This window comes from Danio aesculapii, chromosome 13 (assembly GCF_903798145.1).
Source record: "Danio aesculapii chromosome 13, fDanAes4.1, whole genome shotgun sequence".
NCBI lineage: Eukaryota > Metazoa > Chordata > Actinopteri > Cypriniformes > Danionidae > Danio > Danio aesculapii.
Window position 1 is genome coordinate 28,540,294 of NC_079447.1, and position 22,199 is coordinate 28,562,492.

A 22,199-nucleotide genomic window follows, 5' to 3' on the forward strand; every position below is an offset into this window, starting at 1 on the left:
TTTTAGATAATGGCTGAATATTTGTATAAGCACTTTTCAGCATTATTTGCCTCTTTTTGATTTATTGCTTGTTGTATTTTTATTAGTAAGACTCTTTGGATAAAACTGAATAAATACAAATGTTTAGCAATACAGATTCCATAATTTGTGATGTAAGTCAAGTTTATTTTAGTAAATCTAAGAAGCAAATCACAGAAAATATGTAATCTTCTTTCTTAATTATGACAATAACGGCAGGTTGTGGTGAGATTTTACATATTGTCAGATGTTTGTCCCTTTTGCTTAATTACATTTCCAATGCTTTCAGCCATAGTTTAAAACAAGCTCCTATTGGACATATTGGAACTATCTGGTGCCTAAAATCTTCACAGTCTTGTTGTGTGCAGGGCTCCTCACAGTGGGGTTCAGTGTATTATAGTGAGGACTGGAGAGCACACTCAGCTTCCTGTGCTCCTGGTTTGGCAGCTGTGAAATGTTATTTTTGGAACAGAATAGTTGAGGTTCAGGGAAAAGCAGCTACAGACATTTAAATAGAACTGAGAGTTTCAGATCCTTGGCTTTTTAGTTGGGAAAGAATGTAGGTGGGGGTCTAAAATTGTAGTTTATAAAGTACTGTACAAGAAAATTACAAGTCTTAAAGAATATGCTGAAAATGTGTAAATAATAATGAAAAATAAATATATTGTTGTTCTTTAACTGGCAATGGGATAGACGGTAATATTGGGCTCATTCACGTTCATGAATGTGAGTGTCACTGTGAGTAATGCTGTCACTTAGAACTGCATGTAAAAAGCTATAGCTTTATATATATATGAATAGAAACGTAAGCATTTGTTTGTAATGTAATGTAATATAGCACATTTATTGTGTATGGCTGTACACCCAAAGCGCTTCACAATCATGAAAGGAGTCTCTCCACACCACCACCAGTGTGCAGCATCCACCTGGATGATGTGACGGCAGCCACAGGACAGCAGCGCCAATGCACTCACCACTCACCAGCTATTGGTGGAGGGAAGAGACAGTGATAGAGCCAATTCGGTGGATAGGGATGATTGGGAGGCCATGATCGTAAGGGCCGATTAAGGGACTTTGGCCAAGGGGTTACACCCCTGCTCTCTTACGAGAAGTGCCATGGGATTTTTAATGACCACAGAGAGTCAGGACCTTGGTTTAACATCTCATCCGAAGGACGGCACCTTCAGTATAGTGTCCCCTTCACTATACTGGGGCATTAGTACTCACACAGACCACAGGTTAAGCGCCCCCTGCTGGCCTTTCTAACACCACTTCCAACAGCAACCTAGTTTTCCCATGTGGTCTCCCATCCAGGTACTGACCAGGCTCAGCCCTGCTTAGCTTCAGTGAGTAACCGGTGGTTACTGGGCTGCAGGGTGATATGGCTGTGGTTATTTAATAAATCCATGTAATTTGGAGTCCCAACAACGCCCCCATTACCCCCACCAATGACAACTGGTCAAAATCAGGGTTATTCCTTCCAAAACTGGCTTTGTTTAAATTTAAAATTAATTTTAAAACATTAGTATTTTGTTTTGTTGTCTAAAATAACACATATAAATATGTCCGAAAATTTACTTTATAAAAATTATTTACTATACTAATTACATTTTTATTTTACATTTAGAAAAATTGTCCCCATTATTTAGCACAACAACATTTCTGTAAATCCTGTGAAAATTTATATTTTGTCTGTTTATATGGGGATTGTAAGATAACAACAACAACAATAATAATAATAATAATAGTCTTTGTTCACATGAGGGAAACAGAAAATCAAGTAGCCTTTAGCCTACTTACTCCTATATTTTCAAAATAATGTATTTTAGCATAAATAATAAAATATATTTAATAATATAAGATATGATAACATATATTTAATAATATAAGATATGATAACATATATTTAAACATTATGTAGATTATACTTTTTTTTAAACAATATTTTTATTTAAACTTCTTGAAAAGATAGAGAGACCTGGACCCGGGTACTATATTTTTAAATTTAGCAGCAGAATGTTAACATCAAATATAATATAAATTGTACATTATTAGGCCTATTTTTACTACTAATATGGTAAAATACTGATTGATTGACTGAGTGATTGATGATTTCAATTTAATTTCATTTATGCAGTTTATTAGCATGCAAATTATGAAATGCATACATATAATAATAATAATAATAATAATAATAACAATAATAATAACAATAATAATAACAATAATAATAATAATAACAATAATAATAATAATCATAATAATAATTATTATTATGATTATTATTATTATTATTATTGTTATTATTATTATTATTATTATTATTATTATTATTATTATTATTACTATTATTAATCGTCATCCTCTGTTGCATGATTAGTTTCTGATATCAGCAACCCTTTGCCTTGTTGCATCATTTCATCTTGGTCCAGGAGTGCGCATGCCCTGAGTCTTCATCTTTAAAAGCCCCCTCGTCATTGGTAGATGCAGCACATGTCTATAAGTGCCGGCTGGTTTTTACGAGCGCTCTCCAGTCCGCTCTGCTCCACGCGCGCGCACGCTTCTCACGAGTAAAGCCTGATTCCTCTTAAAAAGAAGGCGGAAAATCATGGAGGAGAAGAAGAGCGAAATCAACGGACACGCCGGGCACAAAAGCTCGTTACCAACGGTCTCAATAAAATCAGAAAAGAAAAGCTGTAAGGACAAATGCTCGGGTTTCTTCAAAAGAAACCTGCTGGTGATCATGACGGTGTCCGGGGTCCTGGTGGGCGTCGGGCTCGGAATGATGGTCCGGAACATGAACCTCACCCGGGCGCAGATGACTTACTTCGCCTTCCCCGGAGAAATGCTGCTGAGGATGCTCAAGATGATCATCCTGCCTCTGGTGGTGTGCAGTTTGATTTCTGGCGCCGCGAGTCTGGACACGCGCTCGCTGGGAAAGCTCGGAGGAATCGCCGTGTCTTACTTTCTGGTGACCACCCTAATCGCTTCATCCATCGGGGTCGCGCTCGCCTTCATCATCAAACCGGGAGTGGGAGCCGGAGCGCTCAACACCAACAACTTGGGGCTGGAAGGCGTGAGCAACAACAAAGAGACGGCGGATTCCTTTTTAGACCTTGCGAGGTATTATTTTAGTTAAGGAAATTAATGCTAATAATAATAGCCGAACATTATTCTAAATGAGACCTGGAGCAGTGTATTATTTCAGCGCGTAATCCGCTCAGTGCAAGTTACCGGCTTGATTAACCCATTTAAGCCCACCGGCAGCTATAGTTTGCCACATATTCAAATACGATTTTTTGGGGGGGAAAAAACGGGGGAAAACTAAGGCAAAATATGTTCATATAGGACACAATGCTACATGCATGAAACCATTTAGGAGGATTTGGGAACAAATGGTTTAATGTATGTGCCAGAATGATTAAACCTTTTTAAACAATATTTTCATTTAGACTTTTTGAAAATAATTATACATTATTAGGCCTATTATTACTACTAATAGTAAAATACTGATTGATTGATAGATTGATGGATTGATTGATAATTTCACTTTAATTTCATTTATGCAGTTTATTAACATGAAAAATATTAAATGCACACATAAAATTTGCCAATAACATTATTATTATTATTATTATTATTATTATTATTATTATTATTATTATTATTATTATTATTGCAGAATGCTGAAGGACATGGTGAGATTTAACTTACAAGAATTTACTTGCAGACCATGTGATAATTTAAAAGATGGGTTTAAAGGGATAGTTCACCTAAACAATTTAAATTCTGTCATTGCCCCAACTTGTTCCAGGGTCTTTCTTTAGTTGACCTCAAGCAAAGATGTTTTGAAGAATGTTGGAAAGCTGCACCAATTGACTTGCATAGTATTTGTTATTTTTCTATGTATAAAGCTGCTGGAAAAACAGATGGAAACATTATTTGAGCAATATCATACTACTATTTTATTATATTTTTCACACTAAGAAAAAGTTTCATTCCAGCAAAAGTGAGGAGTCAAATGATGATTCTGAAGCTTCTACATGAGGAGACAATCAATTATTACTAATTTATAAATAAACGAAGGGCCATTGTTGTTCTGAAAGTTATTATTTTTTGTCTGGCTTCAACTAAGTCACATGCTCATATTTCTCTATACTCATCAAAATCCATAAAGAAATGGCATTATTGTCTATAAAAATACAAATCATATAAATTTTTTATTATATTAAACTTTTATTAAAGTTTATTTTGAAAAAGTTGCAAATAAAATTATAATATTGTATTTCATTGGTTAGTGTTTTAACCTTCTGGAGCTGTTTGCATTGTGACAAAATCACAGCTTTTTCAAAGAAATCAATTCATGCATTTTTTTTACTAATTAATAGAGCTTTTTTTTGGGGGGGGGGGGTATTATGTTACTAAATTATATGCAGTAGTCATTTAAGGCATTTTTGACTTTTTGTAATACAAGAGCTTAAATACACACTCATAAATAAAGGTATAAAAAGGTGCAGAACTTTCACTGGGGTAGTATTTTTTTCAAAACGTACATCTTTGTACCTAAAGGTTCATATTGATATATTATTATCTAAAATGTATAAATATGACCCTTATGGAAAGCCACTGCCCCAGTGACAGCTTTGTACCTTTATATCTGTGAATGTGGTATATGGATACATTAGATGGCATGATAAATATAAATGTTCTTTTTCTTTTTTAAGTTATCTTTTCTGCCATGAGTTATGATTTTGTACCATTCTGATCTGAAAATATATAAATAGAAAAATAAAATAAAAAAATTATTTCCAAAATTGTTGAACAGCTCCTCATTCTCATTTTCTAACACATCTGGGTGTAGTACAACACCTCTGTACAAAAACTGTTCTGATTTATTTTAATCATAGTAATTAAAACACTCTAGCATGCACCAAGTCATAAGCCAGAACATAAAACAGAAAGGTTTTTTTCATATTAAAATAAAAAAAATCATTTAATTATACATTACACAAAGAATTACATCAACATTCAACAAAAATACACTTTTCATAGGACACTTGTCAGAAATTGAAGCCTGTGAAACCTGTGCAATTATATAAAAAACTTGAAAAATGGCAGCATAATAGGCTTGCATGAACCTGAAGAAAACATACTCCTATTTACCTCAGAGTTCACATGGTTACTAGCATAATCCTCTTTTTTAACTGAGATCACATGCTGAATAAGAACTAACCTCAGTTTAGTTTAAAACAATCCATTCTGTAACCTGCGTGAATGAACATCAGTTTGTAGATATATTGATGAGTACAGATCAATGCAAAACTTCCTTTACGGGTCCGTCATGTTGCAAGCGGGTGGGAATTTAGCAATGCTGTCCATCTGTGACGATAAGAGCACATTTTTACACATGTCTGCATCACTGCTTTATCTTTCTTGCTTGTTTTTCCTTTTCAGAAACCTGTTTCCATCGAACCTGGTGGCTGCGGCTTTCCGCTCAGTAAGTTTTATCCTCCAGCTGTCCCCAAAACACACTCACAAATGCTCACAACAGCGTTTATGTCCGGAATGAATATTTGTAGATCACTTCCTCCATGTTAACAGCTCCTTCATGTCTAATTGAGAGAGTCACAAAATGGAGCAAGCATTTTTGTCCCAGCTCAATAAATACCTCCCATCCTTTCTCAGTACTAAGCAACCGGGCAGTTTCCATAGCAAGCTGATTCCATTCCTTGGCGCCTGGCAACCTGGCTTGGTTCACTGGGTTGTACCACATGGGCAACTGCTCAACAGTGAGCATGCTCTGCTGAAAGCCAGGTCAGGGGGTTCGGGACTCTGGGAGATAAGATCGATGTGTCCAGACCGGAGCATGCAGATGATCCTGTTGACACAAACCGAATGGGGCTTCCAGTTATCAATTAAATAAAACAAAAAGCCAGAGTAGATTTAGAAGAGAAGCAGGGTCATTAGGTGCAGATGGGATGTTTCTTTATCCTGTGGGAGAATGTTACTCCATCCAGTTGGATTTCCATTGACGGTCACCTGGAAGGAGTCCAGATAGGCTTTAAAAGGGAGGAGACACAGATTAGCAGGATTAATATAGAAATGCCTGGGAATTATTTTACTGGCCTGCTGCAAATGAACTTGTTCACACTACTTTTTTTTTGCAGATCTCTCCAGGTTGTTATAACTGTGAAAAATGTTTGTGGGTTAGATTTTGCTGTCACATGCAAGTCAGCTTCAGATTATGCAAACATTGCAAATTTATATCAGTTAAAGACACATTAGAGATGTTGCAGATTGTGAACTTTTAGAGCTGGTTCATTCATAACACATTTTTAAATATGCATTGTAGTGATTTTTTTGGCAGCCGTTAAGGTTAAGAGTTTAAAACAAAAGTATTATCGGTTATCGGTATTGCCAAAAATATCCAAAATATCCCACATTTTCATATCAATAGCCTGTTTTTTTTCTCAGGACTACTTTCAATTTGAACCCTTTTTTAAAAGATTTATTTTTGACAGGACAGTAGTTTTGACAGGAAGTGAAGTGGGAGAGAGAGAGAGAGAGGGGGTGGGGAGAATAGGATTGGGAAAAGTCCACAAGCCGGAATTCGAACTCGGGACACCCAGAGCGCTTCCGCACCATATGTCAGCCCACTACTTACTGTGCTAGTGCGCCAACCAATGTGAATCTTTTTTAACATATTTCTTTATAATCTCATTGCAATAAAGAAAATCTACATATAAAAATGCTGCATTTTAAATTAGTCTGCTCATTTTTTTATAAATAGGAGAACACATTCTGTTCCGAACTGCGCCTACTTTCTTCCGATTTTAAAGTGCGAAAGACAGATGAAAACTAAACTGAGTGCACCAGCTAATATAATTGGAGTTTTTGAAGAACAGGGGTCCTGAATAGTAGGGTTGTTGGGGGATCTTTGTCCTTGTCTCTGTGTGTACCAGTCTCAAAGTCCTCTTCAGCTAAACTTTAAATACAGCTTTTGTGAGTATTTTGGCACAAGGCTCGCACAGAAACAGGCTCAATGCAGAGAAATAATCAAATGCATCACAGTTCATGAAGCTGCACTCTGGAACGAACTGAAATCAGCCAAAATAGCTTGGTGATAAGCACTGCATGCAGCTCATGGTGTTTTTCTCCTCTGTCTCTCACTTTTGTCACAGTATGCCACTGACTACAAGACAGTTCTTGTTGGAAATGGAACAAATGGAACCCTCAACTACCAGAAGGTACACTATCTTTTTATTTTCAAATGATAATTTATTATTATAATAGGTATTTACTAATTATTATATTATATTATATTATATTATATTATATTATATTATATTATATTATATTATATTATATTATATTATATTATATTATATTATATCATATCATATATCATATTATATTATATTATATTATATTATGTCATATATCATATCATATCATATCAAATATTATATTATATTATATTAAATTATATTATATTATATTATATTATATTATATTATATTATATTATATTATATTATATTATATTAAATTATATTATATTATATTATATCATATCATATTATATTATATTATATTATATTATGTCATATATCATATCATATATTATATTAAATTATATTATATTATATTATATTATATTATATTATATTATATTATATTATATTATATTATGTCATATATCATATCATATATTATATTATATTATATTATATTATATTATATTATATTATATTATATTATATTATATTATATTATATTATATTATATTATATTATATTATATTATATTAAATTATATTATATTATATTATATCATATCATATTATATTATATTATATTATATTATGTCATATATCATATCATATATTATATTAAATTATATTATATTATATTATATTATATTATATTATATTATATTATGTCATATATCATATCATATATTATATTATATTATATTATATTATATTATATTATATTATATTATATTATATTATATTATATTATATTATGTAAGATTTGTAAAAGCATTTTAACTATGCAGCATGTTTTATTTGATTGTGTTGGCTTTATTTCTGTGTGAAACCTTTTATTCAGTTCGTTCTTTTTAAATGATTTTAACACTGTTAATCCAAATACAGTTTTACAGTTTTTAGCCAAAAATAAATTGTAAAAGCTATATATAATTTTTATCTGTAGCATACTTTTTTCATGGAAAATGGTCATAGAAGCTGGGATGGTGATAAACACAAACAAACAGATCAATGTCCTGACTTTACATTACAATATACATTTACTGTACAATTTCCACTTGTATCACTTGTTAAAATATTAATTAAACCCTACAAGTTTGTGGTCTTTTTAAAAAATGAATCTCAAGTCCAGCATCTTGGCTAGTCTCTGACCACTCAGTAGTGCTGGCGTTTTGGCAGGCTTGAATGAGCCTGCTGTTTGTTTGCACAGAGCCAGGGTTGACGCAGCCAGTTTTGCTGCTCCTGTCCTACTAAGCACTCAAGCAGCTGGAGATGGCAATCCTTTCCCAAAGGGCTTGTTCTGTGTGTCTCCCATGTGTCTGCGTTCTAGTCTCAGTATAGGGCTTTGCAGGATGACTCAGGGCTTGCTACGAGATATTAAAATTAGTGAAGATTTCAAATTATTTAAATATTACAATTAACATGTGTGGCGGTTCATTCCGCTGTGGGGACCCCTGATGAATAAAGAGTCAAAGGAAAATGAATGAATGAATTAACATGTGCAGGTTTTCTGTTAATAAAGTTACATCCAGACCCATATGAGTTCAGATTTCCACACAAACTGCACTGAAATTCATTCATGCTTTCAGTTAAAAGGCACAGTATTTAATTTAGGACACTAGAGGATGATGATGACGTGACCGAATGGGGAATCATGGGAGTTATCATCTTCATTATATCCCATGGAACTGATGCAGAAATTATGTTCATGCTTGAGTTTAAGTATTCAAAACTTTACTCATTCTTTATTATCATTAAAGTATGGTTTGTAGTGCTTCTGTTAAACCAAAGGAAAATATTTTGAAGAATGTTGAAATCTGGTAGTCATTGACAGAATTCTTCAAAATATTTTATTTTGTGATCAATAGAAGAAACCAATGCAAACATATTTGTAATGAGTAGAGGATAAGTAATTGATGATGGTTATTAATTATTCATTTTAAACAGTTATTAATCATTATCAAATATGTATTGCTTTTGGGTGAACTATCCCTTTAACAATGCAAAAGTGGAGTCACATTTGCTGGTGCTCTGTGAAATGTCACAGGTGAATTTGTGTGAGTTTGCATTGAGGCAAAAATGTTCACCATGCGCTTTTTTGTTCTTATTTTTTTGGGATGGGTTTCACCTTTAATTGATAGGACAGTATTGACAGGATAGCAGAGAGAAGGATAGGCATAGGACCTTGAGGCAGGAATCAAACTTGGGTTGCCGTGAGCACCAGAGTGCCGTGTGTCGACGAACTAGCCACTACGCCATTGGCACCGACCATCATGCACATTTTACTAACAATTTCAAGAGCTTACGAACAGAATAGTGTTTGAATGTACATCTCAGTGGGTTTTTTTAATGCAAAATGTCTCGGAACTTTTGCTAATGCAAATGTACTAGGGCTGCACGATACTGGGAAAATATGCAATATGCGATGTAGTTGAGTGTTACAATAACAATATTTCCAAAGACATAAGTACCATAAAAACACTGTTTTATACAAAATTGTAAAAATTATTCATGTAAAGATCATACTAAAATAAACACACTGTAAAAATGTTAGGTCAGTACATCAGCAAAAAACCATAATCCTTATTTCCTTTCGCTTTTTCTTGTTCACTCAACTTTTGAAATCATCAGCTGCACTGACCTCAAATTATTTGTCAGTAATACAAAAACATTTAGTTGGGTTAACATAAGAGTATTTAGTTGGGTTAACATAAGAGTATTTATTAGTTTTCTGGAGAGATGAACTACTCTGTAACAAACAAGTTGTGCCAGTTTGTTAAGTTGTGCCAACTGAAAATGTTTTGTCAGCAGAACTGGAATGCTTGAAGTTGAGTGAACAAAAAAGAAACACAATCCTTATTTCCTTAAGTTTTTTTCTCGTGTAATCAACTTTTTTCACCTTTAATTGATAGTACAGTAGAGAGTAGAGACAGGAAAGCGTGGGGAGAGGGGAAGGATCAGCATAGGATCTCGGGGCGGGAATCAAACTCAGGTAGTCATGAACATTGGAGTGCCATATGTCGACACACTAACCACTACACCATTGTACTGACCTAAAATGTCTGAAGTTTAGTGAACAAAAAATCTTATGGAAATTGATATTAAGAAATAAAACATTATCAGAGCAAACAAACATAGTTCAATTGAAAAAACAGGAAGGCATGCTTCACATGTGAAGCTTTACAAAACATTTTTCCTTGTTATCCTGCTATGTTTTGATCCTCGTCTTGTTTACCGTTATTGTTGTTTTCCCTCCTGTCCTGTTTCTAATTCTGTCTAGTAAATGTTTTGTTAACATTTGTCTCTGTTTTAGTTGTTTTTTTCAATTGAACTATGTTTGTTTGTTCTGATAATGTTTTATTTCTTGGTACCAATTCTTTGTACTTACTACTTTAGTTTTTTTGTTCACTCAACTTTAGACAGTCAGTGCAAGTTGAGTACTCGATGACGCTGATGGTGTAGTGATTAGTGCGTTGAGACATGGGACTCCAGTGTTCACAGCAACTTGAGTTCGATTCCCGCCTGAGGTCCTATGCCAATCCTTCTCCTCTCTCCACTCCCCACGCTTTCCTCTCTATACTCTCTACTGTCCTATCAATTAAAGGTGAAAATATGTTAAGTATGTGAGAAAAAACAAAAGGAAATCTTCACTTAACTTCAGGCATTCCAGTTCTGCAGACAAAAAATGTTCAGTTGGCACAAACTAAAAAGTTTTGTTACAGAGTAGTTCACCTCTCCAGAAAACTACTAAATACTCTTATGTTAACCCAACTAAATGTATTTTGTATTACTGACAAATAATTTGAGGTCAGTGCAGCTGATGATTTCAAAAGTTGAGTGAACAAGAAAAAGCAAAAGGAAATAAGGATTATTTTTTTAATGTCTTTACAGTGCAGGTGATAGATCCAACTAAAAACAATAACAATATATAGACTTTAAAACACCATGAATGACTAAAAACTTAGACAGAATATCTGATTCTTAGTGACTTCTGTAATTTTTCTATCTTTTTTTCAAGCAATAGCATCTATTTTCAGGCTTAGGTTCACCTAATATCACCTACTGGAGAATGAAGATAGCAATGCCCCCATCTGATTGGTCAGATTTAAATAAACAACCTATGCATAGTTTCTAACATCCATTCTGTCAATGTTTCCTTCAAATCGGCGCAAACTATAAAACCAATCTACTACTGTATGTGATTAGCCTTTGTATAAATCACCAGGTCTTCATTACATTCTGGCTCAACTAAACTGTCTCATATCTGCTGGTGCATAGGCAAATATGTGGGCAATCCCTCGGAACGCTTGAGGTAATTGCTTAAGTAGGGCTTACAGAACAACCAGTGCTGTGTGCCAAGTGATGAGCCATGTCTGTATGTGTGATAAAGCCCAGAACAAGAGCAGGATTGAGTGGAACAGTAGCTCAGTCCCGTCAGATCTTCATCACCCTGTGACCACACTGCCACCACCGCCGAGGGAAAGTCTGTCTGAGGGCCAATCCTCATCACGTTTCATCTTTTGAAAGTCACTTGTCCATGCACAATCATATCAAGTTCAGCGACAGGGAATATGACATAGAGTGGGAGCATTTGTTAATAGAAGTTAATTAGTAAATTTAGCATCGGTTGATCCAAAGTCAGCGTATGCATTGTTGCAATGTTCACCAATTCTGCTGCCAAGAAAACATTGAAAAGGATTAATGGAATTATTGTATTGTTTGATTGTGTGCATATGTAAGCCCCTTTATACCAATGGCAAACATGTTTTGGTGGGTTTCAGGTTCCCTATGGAACAGACACAGATGGAATGAATATTCTGGGCCTTGTTCTCTTCGCTATGGTTTTTGGAGTGGCATTGAGGAAGCTTGGGGCAGAAGGAGAGGAGCTTATTCGCTTTTTTAATGCCTTCAATGAAGCCACTATGGTACTTGTGTCCTGGATCATGTGGTGAGTGGTGAACTTTGATGAAGTCTTTGACATCTAACCCAGTACATATTATATTATATTATATTATATTATATTATATTATATTATATTATATTATATTATATTATATTATATTATATTATATTATATTATATTATATTATATTATATTATATTATATTATATTATATTATATTATGGCTGGCCAATATGACAAAAATCTCATCACGATATAAGTCATCTCATATGTTTATAAAGGTATAATATAAATTCTGTAAGTTCAATCAATTAATAGTGAAACAAACAAATATGAAACAACAGATTTTGTTTCGTCAATATAATATAATATAATATAATATAATATAATATAATATAATATAATATAATATAATATAATATAATATAATATAATATAATATAATATAATATAATATAATATAATATAATATAATATAAAACTAAGGATTTCTAAATCATGCACGTGATATGTGATACATTCTGTCGTATTGTCCTTCAGGTACGTGCCTTTTGGCATTATGTTCTTGGTTGGCAGTAAGATCGTGGAGATGGAAGATGTGGTTCTGTTGGTCACTAGTTTGGGAAAGTACATTTTCGCCTCTATCCTGGGCCACATCATCCATGGTTGTATTATCCTACCTCTTATCTACTTCGGCTTCACTCGTACAAACCCCTACAGTTTCCTGTCAGGACTCATCACCCCTTTCACCACTGCCTTTGCCACCTGCTCCAGGTAATTTGTTAAAGTTTGTGCACTTCTGTTGTATCATGAGCAGGGTTAGTTGAGCTAATCTACATTCCTTTTCTGTAAGCTTCCTTAGATTATTGTATTTGTTTGGGTTGGTCTGGTTTACAGAAGTATTTGCTTTCCGTTTTTCCTTGAAACACTGGTCTTGTTAAATCTTTAGTAGTGTTGTTTTAAATACCGAAACTCAAAAACATTGACTTGATCTATTACTTTTCTTTTGTCCGTTTTGATCACTTTTATGATTTCTTTGAGGGAAGGATCCATGGGTTGTACCCACAAAGTAATTTTGTGTTTAAAAGATGTCTAATAGACATCCAAAAAAGACTGTGAAAATCTATTAGATGTCTAACAATAGATAAAAACGATATTAATCAATAAAAAGGGTCAGACTATACAGACTTCATTTGGGTAGTCATGCATTCATTCATTGATTCATTTTCTTTTCGGCTTAGTCCCTTTATTAATCTGGGGTCACCACAGCGAAATGAACCGCCAACTTATCCAACATATGTTTTACGCAGCGGATGCCCTTTCAGCTGCGACCCATCACTGGGAAACACCCACACACACTCATTCACACACATACACTACAGACAATTTAGCTTACCAAATTCACCTGTACTGCATGTCTTTGGACTTGTGGGGGAAACCAGAGCACCCAGAGGAAACCCACTCGAACGCTGGGAGAACATGCAAACTCTAAACAGAAACGCCAACTGACCCAGCTGAGGCTCAAACCAGTGACCTTCTTGCTGTGAGGCGACACCACTACCTACTGCACCACTGCATCCACCCGTGTAGTCATTCATTCCTGTCTATTTCATGAGTAATCTATTTTTGAGCTATTGTTAGACATCTATTAGATTAGTCTTGTTTTAGCCAAGCTGTCTATTTGGATGTCTATTAGACATCTTTTAAACGCACACAAAAATACTTTCAGGGTATGGATTCGATTTTTCTGAACTTTTCTTGTAATATTTCATAACAAGCTAATGTAATTTACATGTGAACATGGAAGCAAACAACCTTTTTTTCTTTCAAACCAAAACTTACAATTTTAGATGGTTATGTTTAGTCTCAGTAGTCTAGTGTGAATGGTTGTTGTTTTTTTGTTGCTGTTTAAATGCAATAACCACATACAAACTCAATCACACTCATACACTATGACCAATTTAGCTTACTCCATTCACCTGTACCGCATGTCTTTGGACTGTGGGGGAAACCGGAGCACCCGGAGGAAACCGCCGCGAACACGGGAAGTCACCAATCTCCACCAATCAGCTGGTGTATGGTGTGCGGTCTGGTGCAATATGGCTGCCGTCACATCATCCAGGTGGATGCTGCACACTTGTGGTGGATAATGAGATTCCCCCCCCCATAAAAAATGTGTAAAGTGTGAAATGTGTCCAGAAAAGTGCTATATAAAATGTAAGGAATTATTACTATCTACTCTGAAAGTGGTCATAAGCTTGAAACGTTGCTTACACCTGTATTTAGCCTTATCTACTATTAAGCAACTTAACATAAACATTTTAATACAAAGTGTTAACAGGACTAAAGTGATCTCCTTAAAAATTGATTCTAAAAGTATTTCTGTTTTGACGTAACACACTCAGACCTGTCTGTTGCTCATGTCTGTGCAGCTCAGCGACTCTGCCCACCATGATGAAGTGTGTGGAGGAGAATAACGGTGTCGACAAACGAATCAGTCGGTTCATTTTACCAATCGGAGCCACTGTTAACATGGACGGGGCGGCTATTTTCCAGTGCGTTGCTGCTGTGTTTATTGCTCAGCTCAACAACGTTGATCTCAACGCAGGCCAGATTTTCACAATTCTGTGAGTATACATCCCTGTGAGGCATTTCTTCAATCAGCTAGGGCATACAGTGAACATTCCTGGGTACATACAGAGCTCAGCATAATTAAGTACAGTCCAGTTTGAAAATGTATATTTGTATCCATTTCTCAGTGAATATAGGCAATGTATTTTGGTGCATTTAAACAAAACAGATTTATTAAACAAATATATATATTAAATAATATTTTAGTCACCAAACATATTAAGAAATTGAAAGATAATACAATTAAATTCAAGCAAAATATTGCAAACCTAAAAAATTTCATCAAAAATTTTCAATTTGTTTGCTTCTCTTGTTTTTTCCTATTTTTTGAATTTGTATTATATATATTTTTCTATAACATATAAATTTGGATGTGCTAGTTTTTGAACCGTTATCATAAGTTATTTAGTTAGATAAGCTCCATATTTGGCTTCAGTACTGACTAATCTACTGTATATGCACAAATCTAATATTGTATTAAAAATCTGAATTTAAAAGATAGATTTGTGAGGGGTGTACTTATATATGCTGAGAACTGTACAACAGGTTCTCTGTATCTAATATGCCAAGCTTAATCTACATTTACTAATAATAGCATTCACTCTCTGGAGCCTCTCCCAGTGTGCCATGCTGTTTGGATGTCAATGAATGAGCTACTACAATGGCTTTTAGCACAATGATATCATCGCTAGGAATTTGTGTATGTAATATATGTACCGTTAGTCACTTTGGAAGAAAGCGTCTGCTAAATGACTGCTTGTTTGCGTATTGACAGGGTAACAGCCACCGCTTCAAGTGTGGGAGCAGCAGGTATTCCAGCCGGAGGAATCATCACCATCGCCATCATTCTGGAGGCCATTGGTCTGCCAACCCATGACCTGTCTCTCATGTTGGCAGTGGACTGGATTGTGTAAGACACAGAATTAATTCTCCTATTTTAGCTGTGTTTCTAAAAGTGTGTCATTCAGTGATAGATAGATAGATAGATAGATAGATAGATAGATAGATAGATAGATAGATAGATAGATGGATGGATGGATGGATGGATGGATGGATGGATGGATGGATGGATGGATGGATGGATGGATGGATGGATAGATAGATAGATAGATAGATAGATAGATAGATAGATAGATAGATAGATAGATAGATAGATAGATAGATAGAGAGATAGAGAGATAGTGTTGAAGTCAAAATTATTATCCCTCTTGTGAATTTATTTTTTTAAATATTTCCCAAATGAGGTTTAACAGAGGATTTTTTCACAGTATGTCCGACAATATTTTTTAAAACTATTTTAAGATCAATATTTTTAGCTCTCATAAACAATATTGTTTTTGAATTATATACAGAACAAACCACAGTTATACAATGACTTAACCTAATTAACCTAGTTAAGCCTTTAAATTGCACTTTAATACTGGTTTCTTGAAAAAATATCTAGTAAAATATTATATCCGCTTGTTAAGTGTGACACAAAGCGAAGTGGCTTCCGGGTCCAAGTGATATATCTGTATAACTGTATGGGGAGACTCAAATGGTTATAATAAATGTTTACAAAGGGATGTAATACTTTCGAAAATCAATGTATGTATCCACAATGCAATGTATATGTCCATGCCTAATATCAGATGGCCAGAAAGTGATTAATTTTTTATAAATTGTTCAAATGTTGGTATTTGTGATGCAGCAAGCCCAGAGACTGATGTGTACACCATAAATTTATATAAAATTCACTTTAATGTGTGATTTGACTAAAAAGTGTGCACAAACGAATATTTCCTCAATCAAATGAGTAGCGGCTTAAACCCGGAAACAGTATTTCTTACGTCAAGACTTAACAAGCAGATACGGTCATCATGGCAAAGATAAAAGAAATCAGTTATTAAAACTGTTTTGTTTAGAAATTTGTTTCAAAGGAATCTTCTTTTCGTTAAACACAAATTGGGTAAAAATATAAAGGGGAGCTAATAATTCAGGAGGGCTAATAATTCTGCCTTCAAATGTATATCTGTGATATATTGATTAATTAGCCACCTTTTTCTTTGTTTCAATGATGAGCTGTGCTTCCAGTTTGGGGAAACTTAAAATACACTGAAAAATTACACTAATAATACTCCATATCATTAATGAAAACTAAACGAGAGACATGTTTTCTTTAGTATTTTTTATCATGAGGATATTTGTGGCAATAGCAAAAAAAAGAGTTCATTTTGTTGTGCTCCTCTGGATTATTTTCCCTTTAAATTCTGAATCTTGTATTTAACATGTTTGCAATATTGTGGCAGAATTTTTTGTGTGTTGTTAAGTGTTACAAATGACAATTATTTTGTGTTAAAAAATGTTGGTGTTATTTACAGTCTGGTGAAAATAACTTCTTCTTTGAATGTTTGGTTTTAATATTCAATGTTTTATCTGGGAGGGCAATAATGCCACATTTATACATATTTAGTTTTTATTATTATAATTATTTTAGGGGAAAAAATGATTATTTACAACTAAATGAAAGTTAGGTCATTGGTTCGAGTCCCTGCTGGGTCAGTTGGCATTTCTGTGTGGAGTTTGCATGCTCTCCCCGTGTTCACTTGGGGTCCCTCTGGGTGCTCCGTTTTCCCCCACAGTTCAAACACATGAGCTATAGGTGAATTGAATAAACTAATAAATTGCATAAAACATATGCTGGATAAGTTGGCGGTTCATTCCACTGTGGCGACCCTTGATTAATAAAAGGACTAAGTCGAAGGAAAATGAATGAACGAATAAATAAAAGTTGGGAAATCATTTGGGAAAGCATCATCGCTGTAGGACCTAGACCATTTGTTGGGACAAACTTTTATATTGGTTTGAGAAAAGCAAGTTTTAAAAAGATCATTTAGCATATTTCCAGCATGTTTCAGCTCTGTGTTACCACCTGACTCACATTTCAGTAAGTGGTTATGTTTAATATACTGCTAGCATTTTAATTCATTTTTTTCTAAACATAACAGTAAAGAGTTTATTTTATATAATGCACTCTTTCCAGAAATATAATGACACTTGAAAGCTTTGCAGTGTTTTGTTTAAAGCTTTATAAGAGCCTTCATAAGCTTCTTATCATAATCAGAAATGTAATACATGCATACTGTACACATTCAGAACACTAGATTTACCATTTAGAAATACAAGTTAATTCAGAATATGTACGGTTGAAGTCAAAATTACTTTCCTTCTGTACAAATTTTAATTCTTTTCAAAACATTTGTTTAATTTGGTTAACTGTTTAATGTAGACCGTATTTTTTCAACACATATTGAAACCAAATTTTTAAAAAGTAATTCCTTTTCATGATTTTACCATGATGACAGTATATACAATTTTACTAGTTATTTTGCTCGAATTCAGCTGAAAGTGTAATCTAAAGGCTTAAATTAAGTTATCAAAGTTAATTAGCCAAGTCATTGGACAACAATGGTCTGTTCCGAAGCCAGTTTTGTTTAAAAATGTTTCTTAAGGAGTTTTTTCAGCAGTTTTTTCAACTGCTTTTATGCCAGGCAAACTAAAACAAACTAAAAGAAAAAATATCATAGGAAATACTGTGCAAATATCCTTGTTCCATTAAACAATCGTTCAATCATTCATTTTCTTTTCGGCTTAGTCTCTTTATTAATCTGGGGTTGCCACAGAGGAATGATCCGCCAACTTATCAAGTATATGTTTTACGCAGCGGATGCCCTTCCAGCTGCAACCCATCACTGGGAAACATCCACACACTCAATCACACACATACACTATGGACAACTTAGCTTACCCATTTCACCAGTACCGCATGTCTTTGGACTGGTGGGGGAAACCAGAGCATCCAGAGAAAACCTACACGAACATAGGGAGAACATGCAAACTCCACACAGAAATGCCAACTGACCCAGCCGAGGCTCAAACCAGCGACCTTCTTGCTGTGAGGCAATAGTGCTACCCACCGCGCCACTGTGACACCCTGTTTCATTAAACATTACTTTAATGTATTACTTTAAAATATTTTTAAAAGAATAAATATCGGAGGGCTAGGTATTTTTAATAGTATCTGGATGCAGCCTTTATGATGCAAGCTGAGATATGATGCAGTGTCAGACACGATGCACTCAATGGAGCTAGTGACGTCACTTTGACGGGTAGGGTTAGGGGTGGGGTTAGGTGAGCCCATTCAATAGCATTGCACGCAGCACAGATTGCATCTGCACCAAGTCTGCAGCCAGACCCCTCTTAGAATTTTTGGCATTCAGATTATTCAAATCAAATTTACTTTTACTAGAAATAAAAAAAGATTAGCATGGATTTGCTCTGCTGCTTGAGCTACAATTTAACATATTGACTAACAAAATTGTATCTGTTATGTGTTCAGAGATCGCACCACCACCGTGGTGAACGTGGAGGGTGATGCCCTCGGTGCGGGAATCCTTCACCACATCAATGAGCAGGAGATGAAGAAACAAAAGCATCAGCAGGAGCATCAGGAGGAGCAGGAACTGATGGAGGTCAAGGTGGAGGTGGTGGCCAACGTTAAAGCAGAAGAGGAAACCTCCCCTCTCGTCACACACCAGAACCAAGGAGAAAACTCCTCACGTGAAACACTTAACGAAAAGGATGGTGTGGAGTCTGTGCTGTAAACTGTCAACTGTGCTCTCTCATATCATTTCCTTCACTCTTTCTCTTTCACTTTTTAAAAAACCACTAAAGACGTGATGTCGCAGTGAAGTTTACGTCAAACATAAGGTTTACTCGAATCTGTGAATGGAACACTAATGGCCAGTCTGTTTTACATTTAGTTTGAAGTATTTTACAGATATGTTAATCTTATACAATTGTGCCAAAAGGATGGTTTTTGTGTTTGGGAACATCCCAGATTATGTGTAAACGTCGAAAAGGGAATATTTCCAATTTGCAAGAAGATAACAATGGATAATAATGAAAACCAGTCACAGACTGACCTCTTGCTCTTTATTTTAATTGATTGTGTGAAACATTAACTATTTTTGAAGATAGGCCAGAAAGTATTTGCTGTAAATATTTATGTCCCTAATAGCAAATCCTGTCACGTTCTGAAATAGTCTGTTGATTTATAGGGGACTGTGTCAAAAATGTGCATGTGTGCTTGTGAAGCAAATCCACAGCTTGTGCTTTATGGTTTTAATACAACCTAATTTTAAGTGAAGCTCAGAAATTGAGACAAAACTCAGGGTCACGGGTCATATTAAACCTGAGGATGTGAGATGCTGTATGGTCAAACATTTCCTGATAGACTTCAGTTCTCATTAACACACACACCACATGCTGTCGTTTGACCCAAGAACATCTCACATGGTACATAGTGACACCTTGTGGTCAGTGGGAGTATAATCGTTGAACATTTTGTACATCTTATGCCCAATTTTTACGTTTGGTCATTAGTTATAAAGTAAACCCTTTGATGGACGATTTGATACGTATGAATGAGTTTAATTTATTGTAATTGTTTAGCCTTTTGTACTGCATTGAAGATTATTTTTCATAATCTGTTGCTAAAGATCTAGATGTATGTAAAAGATTAAAGTGAACTCTAAAAGCTGTTAATTAGCACTTGATTGGTTTTATATACACTTTCTCCATGTACTTTTTCAGTCTCTTTTAACTGTAAGTTATCTTGTTACCAATGTGTGTCTGATTAATATTAAACCAAAAGCATTTGTGTCTCTGATTTACGAGAGTTTTATTGTTCTATTTTGAGAACCACCAATGGGCTATGCACAGCTAATGTTTTTCAGCCAATGATGAACTTCCGGTGAAAGGTTTATGTGACTATTTTCAGCTTAATAATGTTCTTTTTACAGCATCGATGTTGTAATGTAATTCAAATCAGTTAAATAGACTTAAGCATTCATTTAGTTGTTAAGCCATAAACACAGACGAAAGACTGTTTAAACGTAGGCGCCGTCATTAGCAGCAGGCCAGTGTCGAAATTTCATTGAAAATACTGGGGTAAAATTAATTTCCATATTTTAAAGACATGGCGCAGAAAAATATATTTTAATGCAGTGCTTCTTGTTTGGTCTGATACCCAATTTATACTTCTAGGAGACTTGGGATGTCTGTCTTAAATGCAGCGATTTTGTATGGGATGACAATTAACCGGAAGCCCTAGGGCTGACTGAAATTAAAAGTCTGTGTCCATATACCCCATTGTAGGCCTAACCTGTTACTGATTACAAGTTATATAATGAAAGTCGTAGAGATTCACATAAACTTTATAGTTAGTTTAAGTCATAGATCTCAAACTATTCCTGGAGGGCTGCAGTTTTGCTCTAACCCTGTCAAACACAGCTGATCCAACCAATCAAGGTGTTCAAGACTACTTGAAGCTATTAAGCAGGTGTTGGAGGTGGTTGGAGCTAAACTATGCAGAGCTGCGGCCCTCCAGGAATTGAGTTTGAGACCATTTGGCTTAAGTAATGTATACTGATTGCTTTCGGATTATTGATATTGTAAAAATAAAAATCAGAAAGAAAAAGTAGTACTTTTATTTGTTACCAACAAAATGCATTAAAAACATATTGCCAGGGTTTGAAAATGAAATAATGTTAGAAGGTTTATGATGAAAAGCTAGAATTCATATAGAAATGTGCACATGTAAATAAAACGAATAAATATTTAATCAAAACAAAACTGCTGAAAACACAAATTTGAAATACTTTGTTGCATGTTGGTGTGACCTGAGATTGGATCTTTTTCATTTTGATTTAACAAATCAAAGCAACAAACTAATAATAAATTGTTTATACAAGAAATTGAAGATTTCAGATAAATAGTTTAAGTAAAATACTGACGAAACAGATAAAGCATATCACTTCATCACACGAATAAACATACATAACACTTAAACCAATTATGACCATTTTAAAACGTAACATAATCTTATTATATGTACTATCTGGATATGTAATCCAGATTACATGTAATCAGTCGATACCAGACAGAATAAAGTAACTAATAAAGTAACTAATTCCTTTGTGGACCTTATGGTGTGGACGCTCCAGGGGGCGCTTAGCTCTAACTGGAAACATTTGTTTTAATTATTTAAATCTTTAATTTTATTTATACAATGTTACTTTATTTTTATCACGTACTTTAATTTCACATAATTGTAGCTAATACGTAAGCTAAAATCAACCACGTTAATTTCTATAAGGTCTTTTAAAAGCCTAAAATGATAATAATAATCACAAACGGCTGTGATTGGTCGGCTTTGATCAGTGCTGAGAAAAGTAACAGGTAACACATACTTATGCCTTATTTCAGCAGTTACAATAGGTCACTCCAGAATATTAACAAAAAGAACTTTGATAAGCATCCCGTGATGTGCCTAAAA

General features: G+C 34.5%; 1 protein-coding gene across 1 annotated transcript; it reads left to right on the forward strand.

Annotated features, from left to right (window-relative positions):
* Window positions 1-2,494: 2,494 nt before the first annotated feature.
* slc1a4 (solute carrier family 1 member 4) lies at window positions 2,495-20,531 on the forward strand. Its single transcript, XM_056471151.1, has 8 exons — window positions 2,495-3,141; window positions 5,473-5,515; window positions 7,200-7,265; window positions 12,069-12,235; window positions 12,731-12,964; window positions 14,623-14,817; window positions 15,597-15,731; window positions 19,200-20,531. The coding sequence occupies exons 1-8, from the start codon at window positions 2,627-2,629 to the stop codon at window positions 19,462-19,464; spliced, it is 1,620 nt and encodes a 539-aa protein (XP_056327126.1). The 5' UTR covers window positions 2,495-2,626; the 3' UTR covers window positions 19,465-20,531.
* The last annotated feature ends 1,668 nt before the right edge of the window (window positions 20,532-22,199 follow it).

Bases quoted from the DNA above. Each gene is read 5' to 3' on its own strand.
- slc1a4 (XM_056471151.1), top strand. From the start codon at position 2,627: ATGGAGGAGAAGAAGAGCGAAATCAACGGACACGCCGGGCACAAAAGC. The intron at 7,266-12,068 runs GTACACTATCTT...GGTGGGTTTCAG, and splicing joins GAACCCTCAACTACCAGAAG to GTTCCCTATGGAACAGACAC. The intron at 12,236-12,730 runs GTGAGTGGTGAA...ATTGTCCTTCAG, and splicing joins CTTGTGTCCTGGATCATGTG to GTACGTGCCTTTTGGCATTA.